The sequence below is a fragment of the Cornus florida genome, unplaced genomic scaffold (assembly GCF_030987335.1).
Source record: "Cornus florida cultivar Cherokee Brave unplaced genomic scaffold, ASM3098733v1 CherokeeBrave_3.0.0_Hap2_Chr10, whole genome shotgun sequence".
Taxonomy (NCBI): Eukaryota; Viridiplantae; Streptophyta; class Magnoliopsida; order Cornales; family Cornaceae; genus Cornus; species Cornus florida.
Window position 1 is genome coordinate 90,950,599 of NW_026775580.1, and position 19,728 is coordinate 90,970,326.

At 37.5% G+C, this 19,728-nt stretch overlaps 2 protein-coding genes across 3 annotated transcripts; both read left to right on the top strand.

The window, feature by feature from the left end:
* Positions 1-2,899: 2,899 nt before the first annotated feature.
* On the top strand, positions 2,900-9,676 carry LOC132280145 (probable glutamate carboxypeptidase LAMP1). Of its 2 annotated transcripts, XM_059782274.1 has the most exons (12): positions 2,901-3,945; positions 4,081-4,148; positions 4,391-4,472; positions 4,605-4,697; positions 4,784-4,936; positions 5,131-5,199; positions 5,496-5,586; positions 7,849-7,932; positions 8,269-8,357; positions 8,469-8,585; positions 8,668-8,811; positions 9,157-9,676. In XM_059782274.1, the coding sequence occupies exons 1-12, from the start codon at positions 3,001-3,003 to the stop codon at positions 9,337-9,339; spliced, it is 2,118 nt and encodes a 705-aa protein (XP_059638257.1). In that variant the 5' UTR covers positions 2,901-3,000; the 3' UTR covers positions 9,340-9,676. The 2 variants fall into 2 exon arrangements, with proteins under 2 accessions (XP_059638258.1, XP_059638257.1); XM_059782275.1 differs by lacking the exon at positions 5,131-5,199 and having other exon boundaries at positions 2,900-3,945.
* A 3,296-nt stretch (positions 9,677-12,972) lies between these two features.
* LOC132278122 (cold shock domain-containing protein 3-like) lies at positions 12,973-13,608 on the top strand. The gene has a single exon (XM_059779940.1). It carries the CDS (start codon positions 12,973-12,975, stop codon positions 13,606-13,608), a length of 636 nt encoding a protein of 211 aa, XP_059635923.1.
* The last annotated feature ends 6,120 nt before the right edge of the window (positions 13,609-19,728 follow it).

A 19,728-nucleotide genomic window follows, 5' to 3' on the forward strand; every position in this document is an offset into this window, starting at 1 on the left:
TTATACATAATGATGTTATGTTATTTAGTTTACTATCTGGATATACAGTCTGAAGACATGATTAATCTCGATAGAAGAGGTGATATGGAACGAAAGAATACAGAGATAGATAGAAACTAGAGAGTAGGAAGACCTTAGACATACGTTACAGTGTTGTTTTGCGTGGAATTAGTGCTTTGGAATTAAAATTGGAGAAAATGTTATTCCAATTTCAGGGCTGAAAACAGTATTTGAAATTCCACCCATTGTCGTCCCAAACAACGCAAATTCTTAAGACTCCCGTCCCACCAATACCTCGGTTACAAAAGCAGCTTAAATATCTGATTCTAGCAGAGTAGTACTTACTTTCACGATCTTTCCCATCTTATAGTGACTGTGTGAGAGATCGATGTTGCCGTAGTAACTCCTCCGGTACTCCTCCACGTATAGAGGATCATCATACACCTCTTCCACTGCCTTGAGTCGGAAGGACCGACAGTGCAGAGGGAACGAACAGACATTCGAGAGAGCAGCTTCGAGTAGATTGGGGTGAGAGCTGTTGATGCCATTGTTGCATCTAGGGTTTTTGGATGTGAGAGATGGGGTTTTGAAAATTGTTAGTGCTACTGAACTTATTATATGCATAAATGCTCAAAACGAAAAAATGAAGTAAAAAATAATAAATCTATAGTAGGTAAAAGCAAAATACAAAAAATAGTAATAACAATACGAAATAAATAGTATTTGATGAAAAAATTAGTTTACAAAAGTAATTAGTAATTACAAATAGGATAATTTTCACTTTTTTGCCAAAAGTACCCTCAGCAGCTTTTGATGCTGTTGCACATATATCCTCAATCCTCCCCTACCAAATTATTTAAATGTCGTAATGATATTCCAAGAGACACAGAATCAATCTTACCCTCAATAGCCTTCTATATGAAATTGCAAAAATAATTGTTGACTTAGAGTTTCATATCAAGGTTTATTGAAACAATTATTTTGCTTGTAGACACTTTAATTTGGTTTTGGAGTGACACTGGTGGTAGTAGTTCATTATACAAAATACATATTGCTTTGTGTTGGTTCTTGCATTAAAAATGATAGTCATGGCGTCATTGGTAATTGATGGGTGGCGATGGTGGTGGCTGTTACACGATGGGGATCAATAAGAGATTTTATGTACTTAATCCTATTATATATATGTGTATATAAACTTGTTCCTCATATTTGTTTTGCCATAATGGCGTCAATGTAGAATTAAATTCTAATGGAGCATTCCAAAGGAAAGAAAGACCGACAATATGCATATGATTGCTTCCTGAATTTCTGTTTTCTTTTTCCTATTGTTCAAAACCAAATCAGAATTGGCTTTTTTGCCTTATAAAAATATGAATTAACCGATATTCAAACCTTATAATCATGCTGTGATTTATTTTTCTTTATTAATCAAGATCATGAGGATCTTATAACATGATCGCGTGTTTTCAGTGGATCAAAGTTAGCTGATATTTTTTTATTTCCATTGACTATAATTTTAGAGAAGAAAAAACAGCAATATAGAAAAGAGCATACACTAGAAAGAGTGAGAGCAGTAGTTTAATTGAGGTGACTAGAAGGCAAATTTTAAGGGATATTTTTTTCTCTTCCTATTCCCTTTAAGAATATTATATTTTAGTGTTTAAATTCTAAATAAAATTGCTTTAAAGTAAACATAAAAAATAATAAAATAATAGAAAAGAATAGTCGCCAAATATAGAACTTAATTGTAGAGAAGTGACTATTAATTTTTTTCTTTGTAAACTACCCTTCTCACCTTCCTTCTATCAGACCCCTCTACCGTCTCTCTCTAACCACCATCACCATTATTGTGGGGTTAGGGTTTTTGTTAAGTGCACTGTTCATTGCTTAGTGTGGTATTGAATGAGAGGAATTTTCACATCTTAACTTTAGTCATCACTTTTTATGCAAAAGTTTGAGATTTAGTTACTATTCATTTTTTTCTTCCTTTATAGTAAGTTTAGGACAATTTTATTTAAAATTGGTTACTAAAATTTAATTTTTTCTAAAAAAGAAAAATTCTTGGATGTAATTAACATCACAACTTTTTTGCTCCATCCCACATACATTAATCCTTTGTGAATCCAACATCCTGCCAATTAACAACAAACACAAGGGCAAATATAATCTATATGCATGCGAGCAAGTTAGTATTACAATTAACTTTAAAATAAAATTGTACTAAACATCTTGTGCTAATATCACATCGTACTATTTTTGTCACCAACCAGCTCTCAAAAGTTGCAAAGTACCCCAACATTAATTAATTCTTTTGACAAAAATTATATTGGGCATAACCATTTTACCCTTTCTAAAAGTAAATTAGCATTTGACCCCTCCTTCCTTTCATCCTTTATGTTATTCCACGAGCTTAGAGAAGGAAAAAAAATGGGGATTGCTTGAACTAATGAGTTATGTGACATTGGCTCAGTTGAGATGAGTTCTCTTCTTTTCTTTCTTTTTTTTCTTTTTTTCCTTTCCGTTTTAATCCTGGCTGACGCCGTCAACATGGCCCTAAAATAATGATAGAACTTCCAAAATAAAATTATATGCAAACATTTAATACACATATGTTTCTGAATTCTTTGGTAATATCTTCATTGAAGGTTTTATCATACCAAAAAAGCCCATCACGATAGGTTGAAAATCCACACAATCATAGATCCACTAAAGAAAAAAGATACTAAGAAAATGACAACCTCCGTTGATAATGGAAAAAACAAAAGCGCCAACATAGAATAATAAGGGTTTTCTTATGGAATCAATTACATTATTTTGTTTAACAAAAAAAAAATTACATTATTTTGCCACTATATTACAAAACACTCCCTTTCTACTTTTTTCTCAGATGGGATGTTAGAACCTTATCTTCCTAATTTAACCCCCACACCTACTTCACACAACGCCCTCAACAACCATTTCAATCTCAGAAGTTTTCTCAAAAACCAAAGATCAAGTTCAATGTTTAAAACAATCATCACCTTCATAGCCGTAGCCACACCTCTCTTCTTCCTCTCCTCTTCACCCCCTTCAAAATATTCCTATCACTCCCTATTCATATCAAGTTCTCTTTCAGACAATGCCTCAATTTCACACGACCTTTACACTCTCACTCGCCGGCCTCACGTTGCAGGCTCACAAGCCAACGCCGATGCTGCAGACTACGTTCTATCCACTCTCACTTCCTGCAACATCCGATCACACATGGCGTCCTATGATGTGCTCCTCACCTATCCGGATTCACGTTCCTTGACACTTACACCCTCCCCTCACGAGGCACCAACAAAATTAGACATGAGACAGGAGATCTATGAAGGTGATCCGTATGCTGATGTTGCTCACGAAGTCCTACCCACGTTCCATGCTTACGCAAAGTCGGGTACTGTGTCTGGACCCGTGGTTTATGTGAATTATGGGCGAGTGGAGGATTATGCGACTTTAAAAGAGATGGGAGTCAACGTGTCTGGTACTGTTGTACTGGCAAGGTATGGAAAGATATATAGAGGGGACATTGTAGGAAATGCTTATGAGGCAGGTGCTGTAGGGGCGGTGGTGTATACAGATAGAAAGGACTATGGTGGCGGCGGAGGTGATGCAAAATGGTTTCCCGATGATAAATGGATGCCACCGAGTGGAGTTCAGGTAGGATCGGTTTATGGTGGGACTGGTGATCCTACCACACCTGGTTGGCCAAGTAGCGGTGCTTGTGAGAGGATATCAGATGATGAGGTGGAGAGGCGAGAAGACATTCCTAAGATACCTTCATTGCCTATATCAGCAGCAAATGGTGAAGCAATCTTAAGGTCCATTGGTGGATTAGTAGCGAATGATGATTGGCAGGGAGGTGCAAATGTCTCGGTTTACAGGGTTGGACCAGGGCCTGGAATTGTTAATCTTACATACAAGGTAAGTGTCAAAACTAGTATCAATTTAGACGGCAAACTGCATGTATCTTGCAGTATGGTTCAACTTTAATTTTGAAGATCTAACCTTATCAGAGAAAGCAAATTGATGAATAGGTCTTTTTAATGTTCTTCTCAGGGAAAGCAAGTCATAAGCACAATCCAAAATGTTATTGGCGTAATTGAAGGAGCAGAAGAACCTGACAGGTAATTTCAAATTATTCAAAACAGTAACGCGGGAATTCTAGAATTCATGGGGAGCTTATAATCAATTAGGGATTTCAGTATGCTAACAAAAAAGGTACAAATGCATCCCCAAATTGGCACAATAACACGTCTAATATATATAGATGAGTTAATCACAAATGTTCCGTTAATCATTAAAGGAGCTCATCTTATCACAATTTAATTACTGAGTTGCAACTATATATATATATATATATATATAGGTTTGTCATACTGGGTAATCATCGGGATGCATGGACATTTGGAGCCGCTGATCCCAACAGTGGAACTGCAGCTCTGCTTGAGGTAATTTTAGAACCAGTGGATTCCATTGTCAAATCCCTACTCGGTCGGGAAAAAAAGGAATTAAAAAGAAAAAGATTTCCATGTTTCTAAATAACAATTAACCTTTTCCCTGATCTTTTATGTGGAATGGAGGTTGCGCAAAGGCTAGGGAAGCTGCAGAAAAGAGGGTGGAAACCTCGACGGACAATTGTCTTCTGCAATTGGGATGCTGAGGAGTATGGTCTGGTATCTCCCTCTCTCTCTCACACACACACATACAACAGACACAAACACACAAATTTGACCAAATTCAAGCAACCCTTCATTTCCAGATAGGATCGACAGAATGGGTTGAAGAAAACAGGGAAATACTAGCATCGAAGGCTGTTGCTTACTTGAATGTAGACACTGCAGTGTCTGGAGCAGGTTTCCATCTCTCTGCAACTCCGCAGCTTGATGAACTACTCAAACAAGTTACTCAACAGGTATCTCCAAATAATTACTAAAAATAATGGCACTCGTAAGTACAAGCAATATTTGCAGTTACAGGTGTTTATAAGTAGCAGCGATACTACTACTGTTCTTAGCCAAACCTATTGTGCAGCAGCTACTCATCTTTTCTTTTTCTTGGTAACTATCTTTTCACTCATCTTAATCAAACTTAAAACTAATTTTGAAGGTTCAAGATCCAGATAACTCATCACAAACTATCCATGAATCCTGGGTTGGATCCAGCAATTCTCCCATGGTAAGAATTTCAAAGTTGCTTCACTGCAACCATCCAAGCAACTTCAATTAACAGAAAAAAAATTAGTTATACCCAATGAAGCATGGATACGGACACGGGATATGGACTCAATATGATGTGATGCGTGTTAGAAATAAAAATATGTATTCTAAAACTATGAATACCATATGGGAAGTATCAGACACGTATCCATGAATATCCAAGGATAATTAGTATCCGATATGGATACGTCACTCTTGTAGAAGTATCCGTGCTTCCTAGGTTATACTGATTTATCTAAATTTTTGTTATCAAAGATTGGAAGGTTAGGAGGTGGAGGATCAGATTATGCAGCATTTGTACAACATGTTGGTGTTCCAGCAGCAGCAGATTTGTCTTTTGGAGAAGGTAACAAACACATTTCTTTTTTGGACACATTTTATTTGGTAAAGCAAGCATTGGTTTATATATTCTGTTTATGACTGTATAACCGTATTTCTTTATGTATTATGTATGATATTTTTCCTTTCAAGTGTGATGTTTAAACTTTACAAATTCTACTCGGTAAAAATTTTAAAGTGAGTTGTTCAATGGTGCATAGGCTAAATATAGAGAACAGAAAATAAAAGTAAACGATAAATTATGCATTACTAGGATAAGCACAACATCCTCTACCTTTTTCTCAGTTAAAATGGTTGCCAAACGCCCTCTTTGTGTCAAAGCTTACTCTAAATACAATTATATTTATTAGCACCAAGGTGATGGCCCAACAAGTTGTCTTAGTCGTTTCCCAATGTAGAAGTAACATGTTACACAAACGATATGGCACTCATGCTAAATCATGCACCACTTGTACATACCCGAGAATATGCTGTGAGAATTGAGAACCTAGTTATAAGACAACTCTTAGTAAAAGTTGTCACACAAATACAAAGGATGAAAATTAACATGAGCCATTAATTTAGAATCAAGAACAAAGGGGAAAAAGAACAAGTATAAATAACATGGATATATAACCAAGAAATCAAATTCTGCCAGAGCAACTGCAAATTACAATTTGTAGCCCAAAAATGAACTTGTAAAGCAACATTAGTGCATGCCAAAAGACAACACTAGCAACGCCATTATTAGAAGATCCACCATGAACACTGGAAAACGCAAATTGAGAGAGAACAAAAATATTTTCTTGCATTCCTTACTTTCATTATGTTTAGATTGTGTTTAGATACTATGTTTACTTAATTTTCTAACTCGAAAACATGTGTTGCTTATCTGAAGTCATAATCCTAATTATCTAAATGTCATGGTCCGTCTATTACCAACTAAGCTTATGACACATGCCTCAAACATGACCCTTGACTTTAACACGAATTCAACCCTGCTTTCTTGTCACGACCATGGCCGTGGTACTTGCCTAACACCACCATTGTCTCCACCTGAGGTGCAACCCCACGTAATCCTGACCCAAACAAATGTCTGGAAAAATTTAGTGTCTAAAATGCCAATAGGCTTCACCTTGTTCTCTCCCATGAACTTCTTGTTCATGACTTCGTGGTAATGCCAAGTCTTCAATGATGGTTGCAAGGACTCACACAATTCCTCCTTCGTCCTTGCCAGAGCTTTCTCCATTGGTATTATCGTTAACCGCATTCAAGATTTCATTGGTAATACCCCGTGTCATGCCAACTTTACTTGTCAGCCAATGTCGGTAAGTCCTCAAACTCAATACTCTAGAGGCTATGTCTGCACATAAATCTATGTCAAACAAGAAGCAAGCATACCATAGCTTAACATAGCATCAGCTCGAGGATACTCGAGCTTTTTCTACTATTCCTTATGAGGCTGTAGAATCACACTTGCACCACTTAGGCATGACATCCGTCATGCTCTATTCAAATTATTAACGCCCCACAAGAGTGTTAGAAGTTGTGATCATTGCTTCCTTGCTCCAATTGATCGACTCCCCGGCTCCTGTCTCACTAATTCCAACTAGTGCAAAGAATCATTAATTCCATCCGTAAAACTTGACAAAAACATAACAAATAGGATCCTACCCAGTTCAAGTGCTCATGTTTTGGGCATGTTTAGGGACAAAAAGTGACCTATGACCTTGAGAGAACTGTCAACCCCTCCCAAAAGGATAAGTAAAAACATACAGAAGTACACAAGAACCTTGGAAAATGTATGGACTTCCGAAACAACACTCAGTTGTAAACACTATGATTGGTGGCAACCCACACTCACCATGACACCCAAGCTCACACTTCATAGGTCAGCATGTCACACACCACCTCCTCAACCAAGGCTGAGCACCAAGAACATTCATACTCCTAATGACCTTGACCAATAAATTTTAGAGAACTGCCAACACATTGCTCTGCAACAGAAATATCTTCTATACAAATATTAGCCGGTACCAGTAATCAGCTAATTTACAAGCATGTAATAAATCAAGATTGCTTATTGTTGATACAGGGAACTTTTACTTGCAATACTTTCATTAGCTTCAATTCTATATTCCAAATTGTTTAATAAGTATTTCAGCTATCACATTCTTGCATAAAATTGAAGTCACCAAATTCTGCAGCAACTAAAAGGTTAGATCCAGTTTCAAAAGTGGCATTTTGTTTACATATTTCAAAGATTATTAACAGAACTTGTCAAATGCAGGTTACCCTGTCTACCATTCGATGTACGATGACTTTGTATGGATGACGAAATTTGGTGACCCTATGTTTCGTAGGCATGTAGCAGGTTTGTTTTATGATTTTAACCTAATAACATCTAAAACAGTTGAAGATCTCCATGACAAAATAAACATCTGAGACCTTATTTGGTTATTACTTGTGGATTTGGAAGATTACATCAAAGATAAAATGTTCAAGGCATTTCATACTGTTACTTATAAACAAAACCACATTGGTTTACTTACTCAATATCAATTACTTCTATTTTTCTTGTGAAGCACATTTACTAAAATGTGTAGTTGAACATTTGATTTTATTTATTGACAAAGTCCGAGCTTTATAAATTGTTGGCAACAATTAATACTTTTCATACGGTTATATGATTGTTTATTAATGAAAACAGTGGCTAGTGTCTGGGGCTTATTGGCTCTTCGGCTTGCCGATGAGGAATTTTTGCCTTTCAATTATCTCTCCTATGTCAGCGAGCTCCAGGTATGCATATGGTAACTGTGATGCAATCACTAAACTCACATTCTAATAGTGCATGCGAGTTGTATTGGGCGTTCAGTGGAAAAGTAAGTACGTCAAAATCCTTGAAAACAGAAAAGCGCAGAAGAGTTGGAAGGTGATGTATCAGATAAAGGCATAAGCCTTATTCCTTTGTTTAAATCCATTGAAGAGCTCAACAGAGCAGCCACCAAAATAAACAGGCAGAGAAAGGTATCACTCAAGCTTCTATTATTTTAGATATCCATAAAGTTATACATTATGTTGTATCATATGAAAAAATATAACTTTCCAGGCGTTGGAAGAAAACAAAGGTTGGGCATCGATGTGGAAAAATGACCATTGTAAAACGAGAGAATTGAATGATAGACTAATGATGGCAGAGCGGGCATTCACAGACAGAGAAGGACTCACTGGAAGCCCATGGCATAAGCATTTGGTATGTTTCCCTCTAAACAACAAGTGATTCCTGAAGTAAATGCAACTATTCATTTGTTTCTTTCTCATACATCTCTAGAAAATGTAAGATATAGCGCGCCACTCCTATAACTAGGTCTAAATAAATAACACAGAGCACAATACCTTCTTGTTGTCTACTATGTGACTATTCTTTTGTTACCTTCAGATCATATCCCCAACAAATGTGAGACAAAACTTGCTACCTCTATATGAAAATTAGTTAGACTAAAAGAAAAACACATCAGATTCTACCCAACAGATATTATTACATTATGGTAGTTCTATATAAATGGACCATATCTAACTATTATTTTGCATCTCTCAGATTTATGCACCATCAAAGCACAACGATTATGGATCTACATCCTTCCCTGGAATAGATGATGCCATACAAAATGCTAAGAATCTGAACAACACAGAAGCCTGGCTTTCCGTACAACATGAAGTTTGGAGAGTATCTAGAGCTGTCACACGTGTATCGCTAGTCCTCAATGGTGAATTAACATGAATGTGTGCGACAAAATCTTAGATGTAGTTCGTGCTGTTTTTTTTGAAAGTTGGAGGAGTGAAATATCCTACATGTCTCTATTGTCCAAATTCGAACCATTGAATAGTAGCAAAAGAAAGTTGCAGGCACATTTCTTCAAATCAAAAAGGAAGTGTCATGGACTTATACATTTCCAAGTTCACGTGCAACCTTACACACGTTCAAGCCCGCTAAGTCAGCCTACCAGCTAGACAAGTGCTTGCAAGTGTGTAGGAAGAGAAGGCAAGTGAGCAAGAGAGTTTGTGAGAGTGTGAGAATGTAGAAGACTTGTATTGCTATCAAGAGAAGATTGCAAGTATGTGTACTGATCTTGTTGCTTGGTAAGGAACAAATGACCTCTCACCCCCTTATATAGGCCCTTGGCCCTTACAAGAAATGTCACGACCCGAATTTTTTAGTAAAATGCTCTGATACCATTTTGTCACTGTCCGAAAATTCTAATAAAATCCTCAATTTATACAAATCCAGATATATCAAAATACACCCAGGAATCAAAAAAAATGTCCTCTTTTTTTCGGGAAAAAAAAAAAAAAAAAAAAAAAAAAAAAAAAAAAAGGTCAATTTTCTCATAAATATACAAAATTCTCCAAATAAATCCTGCAATGCCGACTCTTCACCCTAAGCCCGTATCTAGCAATTTTCATTCATCTTCAGTGTAACGACCCGAAAAGATACCAAAATAATAATAATATCTATAAAAATTTCGGCATGACCTCCGCAGAAAATGTCCCTCTACAACCTGTTGAAATACAAAAATAAATGCAATGGCCTCACTGGACCTTAAATTTAACCTATCATGTCCCAACGCACAATACAAATATTATATTACATTCCCAAAATGGTTACATACATACAAAAGTTCCGTTCCTCCATCTCATCTAAACAAGGGACACATTTTAGTTACATCAATTTACAGTCCAAAAATATAGTTATAATTTAAAAGTCCATAACTTACAACATTATACTAATTAAACTAAAATCTCACAAGATAGTTAATATTACATTTATAAAATATTAGAGTTCTAATACAAAATATAGCAAAAATAAAATAGATCCCCAAACTCATCTAAACTTGTGGTGGATCGTCATCCGCCACCTCTTTTCCATATCCTGAAAAATGTTAAAAATAATGGGGTGAGCATAAACTCAGTAGGAAGTGTCTAAGACACACTTCTTATGTCCCCGTGAATCCATACAATGAATAGAAAAAAAGTGAACGGAATCATGCAATCGGGAAACACACATTCTCAACCATAATAACAAATATATAACAAATATCAACCAATCACAAATTTACCACGATGTCATGAAGTGCAATGTTATACAAATGTCACTCTCCATTTCCGAAACAATTCCGTTTCAACAACTAAACCGTTAGTGTAGTCCGACCTAAGGCACCTCCATGGCGTCACGAAAGGAAGGTTGGTTAACTATCCACCACCATAAGGCACCTCCAAGGCGTCGCATCCGGCTTAGTTAACTCAACTACATTCCCTTCTAGACTACACCAACATCACAGACCACTAGGCGCCTCCTAGGCGTCCGGTTTTCGCAACACTTTTAGAAAATATTTTTCCCAAAACAATTTTATTTGTTCTAACAAATATTTTTCCCCCTTTCTCTTTCCCAATGGATGCATGAATGTTTCATGCTTCAAATCATCAATTTAACCATATGATTTCTCACATTTCCATTTACATCATCATCACAATTTAATGAAAATTTCTAAACATTCATTTCTTTTATTTCTTTATTTATTTATTGACCATAGCATCAATTTTTCAAAGCAATAAATAAATAAATACATAATCTTAGGGCATACAATATGTCAACACTAAGCATGCTCATTCACCATAATAAATCTAGTCATATATATGATTTCAAATAACACATGGAACACATCTTTCATTTTAGTTAATCATACTTACAACAACCACAAACTAGGTAATCAAAATTAGCATGCTTGGGATCAAATTTAAGGGGAAAATTCACAAAAAAAAAACTAAGAAGTAGATTAGAACACCCCTACCTCAAATTGATGAAAACCCCCAATTTGAGCCCAAGAACCCTAGAATTTCGAACTCCCTAGAGTGCACCAAATGATGATTGGCTCCCATCAAATTGAAGGCCTCGACAAGCTCTCCGTCTTTGTTTCACAAGGTTCTACCAAATTTTAAAGGGATAGAGTTAGATCAAGTTTGAAATTGCAAAAAAAGAAAAAAAATAAGAAAACTGCCGAGAGGAGTGATGCAGCAGAGAGAGAGAAAACCCACGAGTCTGAGAAATGGCCTTATGGCCTTTTGTTATGTTTAATATATTAGTGGGGCCCACCAACTTTATTTCTTTTTCTTTTAACATTAAATATATATACATATATATCACAACATTACATTATGGAGGAACGGGACTTTTGTATGTATGTAACCATTTTGGGAATGTAATATAATATCTGTATTGTGCGTTGGGATAGGATAGGTTAAATTTAATTCCCAGTGAGGCCATTGCATTTATTTTTTGTATTTCAACAGGTTGTAGAGGGACTTTTTCTGCGAAGGTCATGCCGAAATTTTTATAGATATTATTATTATTTTGGTATCTTTTCGGGTCGTTACAAATTTGGTATCAGAGCGATGGTTCGAATACCATTAGGACGACGGGTAGAGACCTACCTAGGATTGCATGGGAAGTTAAGTTATTTGCTTAATTGCTTACGTGATTACATGTTTATATGCTTATGTGTTAAGGTGCTTAATTATTTGAAAGGCACGCTTAATTGTTTAATTACTTATATGATTACGTGCTAAGTGCTTAATGTTGTTGTATATCATTGGCATCATTATGTTTATCATTAGTTAGGTATTCTGGGAGTATGGAAAGTGTTTATGTATTTCCATTCTTGTCAAGTCATTCATGTGAGGACTCAGTTTTCGGACGTGTTTCAGTACCATCGTTTTTTATCTGTTTCCTTTTTCTTATAGCGTCATGCCACCACGAAAGGATCCCGGGGAAAGTTCTAGCTCCAATCCCGTGGAAAAGGATCAGGAGCAAGTTGAGAAGGATATCTTGTTGCGTGATTTGGTCCCACCAAGAGGGGGACAAGTGAAGGAGACCGTTGATCCACCTTTTCAGATAAATGAGGAACAGTTGTTGTTGGCTATTGAGGCATCTATTTTCAAAGCATTTCGGCTGGCAGAAGCATCATCGTCATAGTTTGTGCCACCACCGGCACCACCACCACCACCACCTCCAAAGACAAATGAGTTGAATGATACTCTTTACCACATTGCAAAGTTTGTGAAATTGATGCCAACTCTGTTTGAGGGAGGCCCAGATCCGCTTGTTGCGGATAGTTTTGTGGATAGAGTGGAGAAGCATATTAATGCCATGAATTTGGCAACGGACAAGTTGAAGATCATATTGGCAACTTACAATTTTATTGGTGATGCTGAGATATGGTGAAAGACCGTTTCAAACACACACGATTTGGATACTATGACATATGATACTTTTAAGAAGTTGTACTATGAGAAGTACTTTCCGGCACCTAAGCGAAGGGAGCTAAAGAAGGAGTTTGATGGGTTAAAGTAAGGAAACATGACAGTTACAGAATATGAGAACAAGTTTACGTCACTTTTGAGGTTTGCACCTGGGATTGCTAATGATGAGGAAGGAAAGATAGAGAAATTTGTTGATGGCCTTGATCTTACTGTTAAGCCAATTGTAGCTGCTTCAGAATCGACAGAGTATGTAAAAGCAATGCGAAAGGCCTTAGTGGTTAAGGCTGAGCGCAAAGACAGCAAGGCTATTAAGGAGTCTTACAAGCACAATAGGAGTATGAGTGCTTTCTCTGAGGGACAATCAAGTAAGAAGCAGAAGCATGAGCAATCAGGGTTCAAGGGACAGCAACCAGTCAAATCCGCACCCATAACTTCGGTGTCCATGGGGTCTTCTAGACCGAATGTTACTTGTTTCAGATGCGGGCAGTTAGGACATTACAAGTCCCAATGCACTCAGACTCAGGTAGCTCAGGTGATTTGTTTCAAGTGTGGGCAGCCAGGGCATCACAAGTCCCAGTGTACTCAGATTCAAGTGGCGTCTGGTGGATGTTTCGGGTGTGGCCAGCAGGGCCATAGGGTGAAAGATTGTCCACAGCGGGGCAGTGGTTTGGGCAGAGGTGAAGGTTCACAGCAAAGGCAGATGCAGTCTACCACAGTTCGGTCAGGGTTTTGACCGCCACCACCACCTCAGCCGTCTCAGCCAACCATGTCAGCCCAGAGTTCTCGACCGGGTAGGGGAGTTTCTTCGAGTGCACCCACTCAGCAGTCTGGTTATCAAGCAGGCGGTTCTCAGGGGCAGAGGACCCAGGGTCCCGTGTTTGCACTCACTCCAGCCGAGCCATCATCCAGTCCTTCAGTTGTCAGGGGTATATTTTTTATGTCCCATTCTTGGACTCATGTATTGTTTGATTCTGGTGCTTCTTATTCATTCATTATTTCATCATTTGCACGGGCATTCGGTTTGGAGGTCAGTCAGTTAGACAGACCGCTTTGTGTTGACACGCCTATCAGGGGTTCAGTAGCTCTTAGTAGAGTTTGTAGGAGTTATTCCATCACGATTGCAGGATGTGTTCTTGAGTTCGATCTCATCCTTCTCGAGATGACAGGGTTTAATGTCATACTTGGGATGGACTGGTTATCGTCCTTTAGAGCTATCATTGATTGTTTCAGAGGCAGAGTTTCAGTGTGTACCCCAGATGGGGATTGTTTATGTTTTGTAAGAAATCGGTGTGATCCTCTCACTCATTCATTATATGGTGTTAGAAGTCGGGATCGACAGACGTTCTTCTTGGCTAGTCTGTTCACCGATGATGATGTGGAGTTTTGTGGGGTTGGTTATCCAGAAATTATACGTGACTTTCTAGATGTGTTTCTAAAGGACTTGACTGAGTTGCCTCCACACCGAGAGGTAGAATTTGCTATTGATTTGATGTCTGGTACCGTGCCAATCTCTATGGCACCGTATCGTATGGCACCAATTGAATTGGAAGAATTGAAGAAATAACTTGATGATTTGAGAGTGAAAGGCTATATCCAACCGAGTGTGTCACCGTGGGTGCACCGGTCTTATTTGCTAAGAAGAAATATGGTTATTTGAGGTTGTGCATTGATTACCGAAAGTTGAATCATGCCACCATCAAGAACATGTATCATTTGCCAGTGATAGATGATTTATTTGATCAGTTGAGAGGAGCTAATTGTTTTTCAAAGATTGACTTGAGGTCAGGTTATTATCAATTGCGAGTTAGAAAAGAGGATATACCAAAAACCGCTTTCCGTACGCGATATGGACATTATGACTTTCTTGTTATGCCCTTTGGCTTGACTAATGCACCAGCGGCATTCATGGATCTAATGAACCGTGTCTTCCACGATTACTTGGATCAGTTTGTGGTAGTTTTCGTGGATGATATTCTTGTGTATTCACAGACTCGGGAGGAGCACGAGGTCCATTTGAGTATAGTGTTGCAGATTTTACGGGAGTACCGTTTGTACACCAAATATGAAAAGTGTGAGTTTTGGCTACAAGTGGTGAAATTTTTGGGACATGTTGTCTCAGAATATGGGATTTCAGTTGATCCTTCAAAGGTAGAGGCTGTTTTGAATTGCGAGCAACCCAAGATTGTCTTTGAGATCCGAGTTTCCTTGGCCTAGCGGGCTATTATCGAAGATTTGTGAAGGATTTTTCCCGTTTGGCAGCTCCTATGACCAAATTGACCCAGAAAGGGATCAAGTTTGCATGGAATGAGGCCTATGAGTCATCCTTTCAATAGTTGAAAATAAGGTTGACTACGGCTCCAGTGTTGGTGATACCCGAGCGTGGCTTCGGTTATGTGATCTATTGTGACGCCTCACGTGATGGTTTGGGTTGTGTACTGATGCAAAATGATAGAGTAGTGGCTTATGGGTCTCGACAGTTGAAGACTCGCGAGCTTAACTACCCTACTCATGACTTAGAGTTAGCGGCAGTCGTGTTTTGCTTTGAAGTGTTAGAGACACTATTTGTATGGTGAGAGATTTGAAGTGTTCTCGGACCACAAGAGTCTCAAGTACCTTTTTCTCCCAAAAGGACTTGAATAACAGACAGATGCGGTGGGTTAAGTTCTTAGAAGACTATAATTTTGATTTGCAGTATCATCCTGGTAAGGCAAATGTGGTAACTTATGCTTTAAGCCAAAAATCTCGTGGGACTTTAGCTAGTTTAGCCATTCGAAAGTGGAAGATGATTGAAGATTTGGCTGAAATGGGATTGTATTGCTTTGATGATGATGATGATGGCAATGAGTTAGCATTCTTGTTTAGTCTCGTGGCTCAACCCGCTCTTGTTAGAAGGGTGATTGAGTCACAGAGACAGGATTCGGATTTGGATGTCATTTACACTCTGATCTCCAGTGGCGAGACCGTGAAGGATTGGGCCTTACATGCAGATGGAGGTCTACAGTTTAGGGGTTTATTGGTTGTTCCCATAATTTGTCGTGATAACGTTTTACGGGAGTTTCACACTTCTCGCTTTGCAGTTCATCCAGGTGGTACCAAAATGTATCACAATCTGAGACGTCAGTATTGGTGGAATGGAATGAAGAAGGACGTTGCACAATTTGTGACTAAGTGCCTTATCTGTTAGCAGGTGAAGGGCGAGCACCAGAGACCAGCTGGTTTATTGCAGCCATTGCCGGTAGCGCAGTGGAAATGGGAGGAGATTGCAATGGATTTTGTGACAACTCTTCCTAGGTCACGGAGGGGAAATGAAGCTGTATGGGTCATTATTGATAGATTGACCAAGATAGCTCACTTTTGCCTATTAAGGCAACAGATGATCCAGAGGCACTTGGTGTGCTTTATGTGAAAGAGATTGTAAGATTGCACGGAGTTCCAGTGGCTATTGTTTCAGATAGGGATACCAAGTTCACCTCGAAGTTCTAGGAAGGACTTCAAGCAGCGTTTGGCTCAGCGTTGCACCTTAGTACCGCATTCCATCCACAGATGGACGGCCAGTCGAAGCGTACCATCCAGATCTTGGAGGATATGCTTCGGGCCTATGTACTTGACTTGGGTGGTAGTTGGGAGGATCACCTTCCACTTATTGAGTTTGCCTACAATAACAGTTATCAGGCGAGTATTCAGATGGCTCCATTCGAGGCGTTATATAGTAGACCTTGTAGGTCTCCTATCTATTGGACTGAGGTGGGCGAGACAGCCGCCTTAGGACCAAACATTGTACTCGAAACTACCGAGAAGATTAAGCTGATCAAACAGAGATTGTTTACAGCTCAGAGCTGACAGAAGAGTTATGCAAATAGACGGAGACAACCGCTATCCTTTGAGGTGGGAGATCACATTTTTCTTCAGGTTTCTCCAAGGAAGGGGTTGATGAGGTTCGAGAAGAGTGGCAAGTTGTCGCCACGATTTGTAATACCCCTAATTTCAAAAGGATAGTCATGATATTTAATTTATTGTTTTAATTGAATTTTAAATTGTTTAAATTGTTGATTGGTGTGTTTATTTGCAATAACTGATGACTTGTTATTTAATGGTGATTTTGTGAATTAATTCATTATTAAATTGTATTTTATTTTTTGTATTAATTATAAAATTGTTTTATTTTCGGTATTACGTTACATTGGAATTTATTGTTTCCTTTAATTGAAGTAATTATTAAATGGTTTAATTAATTATTAAGTATGAAAATATCGTTAGGGTTTTACTTCTATTTAGGTTTAAGTTATAAACCGACGTAAATTTGGGTTGCTTATGGGCCGGCTATGATTCAAATGAGGGCTTGAAGTAAAATTTGGTTTCTTGTAAAAACCTATAAATGTAAGTATTGAGTTCTGCCTAGGGTTTTTAGAAAAACCTTATTCATGATAGTGGAGGCAGAGAGAAACCAGAGAAGGCAAACAGAGATTTCGCCGGGGAATTGAGGAAGACAACGTAGAGATTTTGAACAAAAGTCTCAAAGGCAAGTTTTGTATTAACTCTCTCCCATAGGCTCGTGTTCTTTGCACGTTTAATACAACTCCAGGATTTAATAAGGTTTAAAATTAAACTGGGTTCCTATTGACACCCATTTTGGTAATTGGGTTTGGGCTTCAATTGGACTTGATGATAAATGATATAGTAATATGGGCCAAGAACGTAAAGCCTGGTCAGTGATAATGCGCTAGGAGTTTGGGCCGAGAAGGATATATGGGTCATGGAATGTGATTGGATTGAAGGTGGTTTGGAATAGCATTTTAGTTGGAATAAAATCCATTAGTGCTATACATGAACAGTGACGTGGCAGTTCTCATACAAAATAACGTTATATGCAAAGATGCTACATGGATAGAATATTCTTGAACTTTATGTTAGATAAGATTTATGTGTTTACTTGATTTTTGAATTAGTGTTTATCTAGGAATGTTTAGTTTGAATTTATTTTTAGTTGGTTTATCGATAGGATTAGATTTTATTTGGAATTAGTATTTAATTAGGATTAGTTTAATTTAAATAATTATGTGGTTGTTTTAGAATATAATTAGGATGTTTGTATTTAGGAATTTGTTTTACCATTTATTCTATAAATAAACAGATAGGCACGCTGTATAAGAGGTCTAACACCCTCAGAATCATTATTATTATTTGTTTGCTTCTTCAAGCCTTTCTAAGAATAGCATCCTTGCTATTGCTTCTTCATCTCTCTCTCTCTCTCTCTCTTCTTCTCTCTTCATTCTTTCCTTTTCTTTTCTTGTTATATCCATTATCTCCCCATTTCTATTCTCTCGTTACGTTACTATAATTTGTTTACAGAAAGTCCTTTTAACTAAGGCAATTTTAAACTAATTTAGGAGTTTATTTGTTCCCTATCTCCTATAATCGCCTGAAGTCAACATTCCCTCAGAGACTATAAGTTGACAATTAACAATTGAACCATATATTTGGTTCTGGCACACCCGCAACTCATCAATTTAAGATCGGCTCTAATCGGCCGATTTTAGCGTCAACAGTTCCATGGTTAGATGCTTGCAAACTGGATGTGGTTATATACTTATATTGTTCTGTATTAAATACTTTCTGGTGTAGATTATGTTTTAATTTATGTAAATTGATGAATAATGAATTTTAGTAGACCTGTAACATGTTGGAGAAACACTGGAAGTAATTTAGTTGCAAGGTTGATTTGCTAAAACAGTTGGTGTTCATGAATGGAAATTATCCAGGTTTAAATTCCTTATGGCATAATTGATGTATAATTAATGTCGTTGAGTGAGTAAGGAATTTAGTTATTTCTTGAGCACACTGGAGTCTAATTAAAACCTTTAGGAACCCTAGGGATGAAGAACAGTTCGTCGAAAAATCTCCGGACGCGAAAGGGATGAAGAACAGAGAAGAGACGGCTCAAAGTTTGAAAGAGCAGGCTCTTTGGAAACAAAGAGCAGGCTCTTTGGAAACAAAGAGCAGGCTCTAGGGGACTTGAAGCCGACTCCAAGTCTAGGAGAGCTGGCTCCAAGCAAGAAAGAGCAGGCTCTTTCTTTTGAAAGAGCAGGCTCTTTCAACCGGCTTCCAATTTTATGTTTTCTGCGACCTGTTTGGCTATGAAACTCGGATTTTAGGATTTTCAGATTCTGTAGGAAGCTATACTTGAGTGTTTTGAGATGTTCTAAGTCTAATTAACACTTGTGAGAGTGGATTAATGCTTAATAAACCAGTAGGTGTTTATAACTTGAACATTGGTAAGTCTCGGCGGAAGTTGTTTTATTTCAGTACAGATGAATTTTAAATTACTGAACCTTAATTTATTTATTCTCTGTGAGTGGAAATTTTATTAATATGATATTATTAATAATGGATAAGCATGATAATAAATATGATATTTTTATTAGACTGGTCATGGTTCATGGACGAAAGGAATAAATTATCTGCATGCTCAAGTAAGATAATTTGTAACGGAGTTATGGGATGAACATGATGCTTATCTATTTAATTTGTATTCATCATGGAATTAATTGATATGTCTTATTATTTTGATCTATCAGTTACTGGAGTAAGCATTTATGCTTGTTATGGCTCAGTTGCTATGTACATTGATTATGTATTCTATCAACTGTTGGATGGATTGGATTGTATGTACCAGTATGAGACGGTTACATTCTAGGTTTGGATTAGCTCAAATTGCTAAGTCCTACCTACTTTGGAATAAAGGTATGGATCACAAAAAATAGAATCCTCCTTATGTATAAGTATGTGCAGTTGAATAAGTTGAACGACTTAAGTCTGTACGGTTGAATAAGCTGAACGATTTACTGGATTTCTT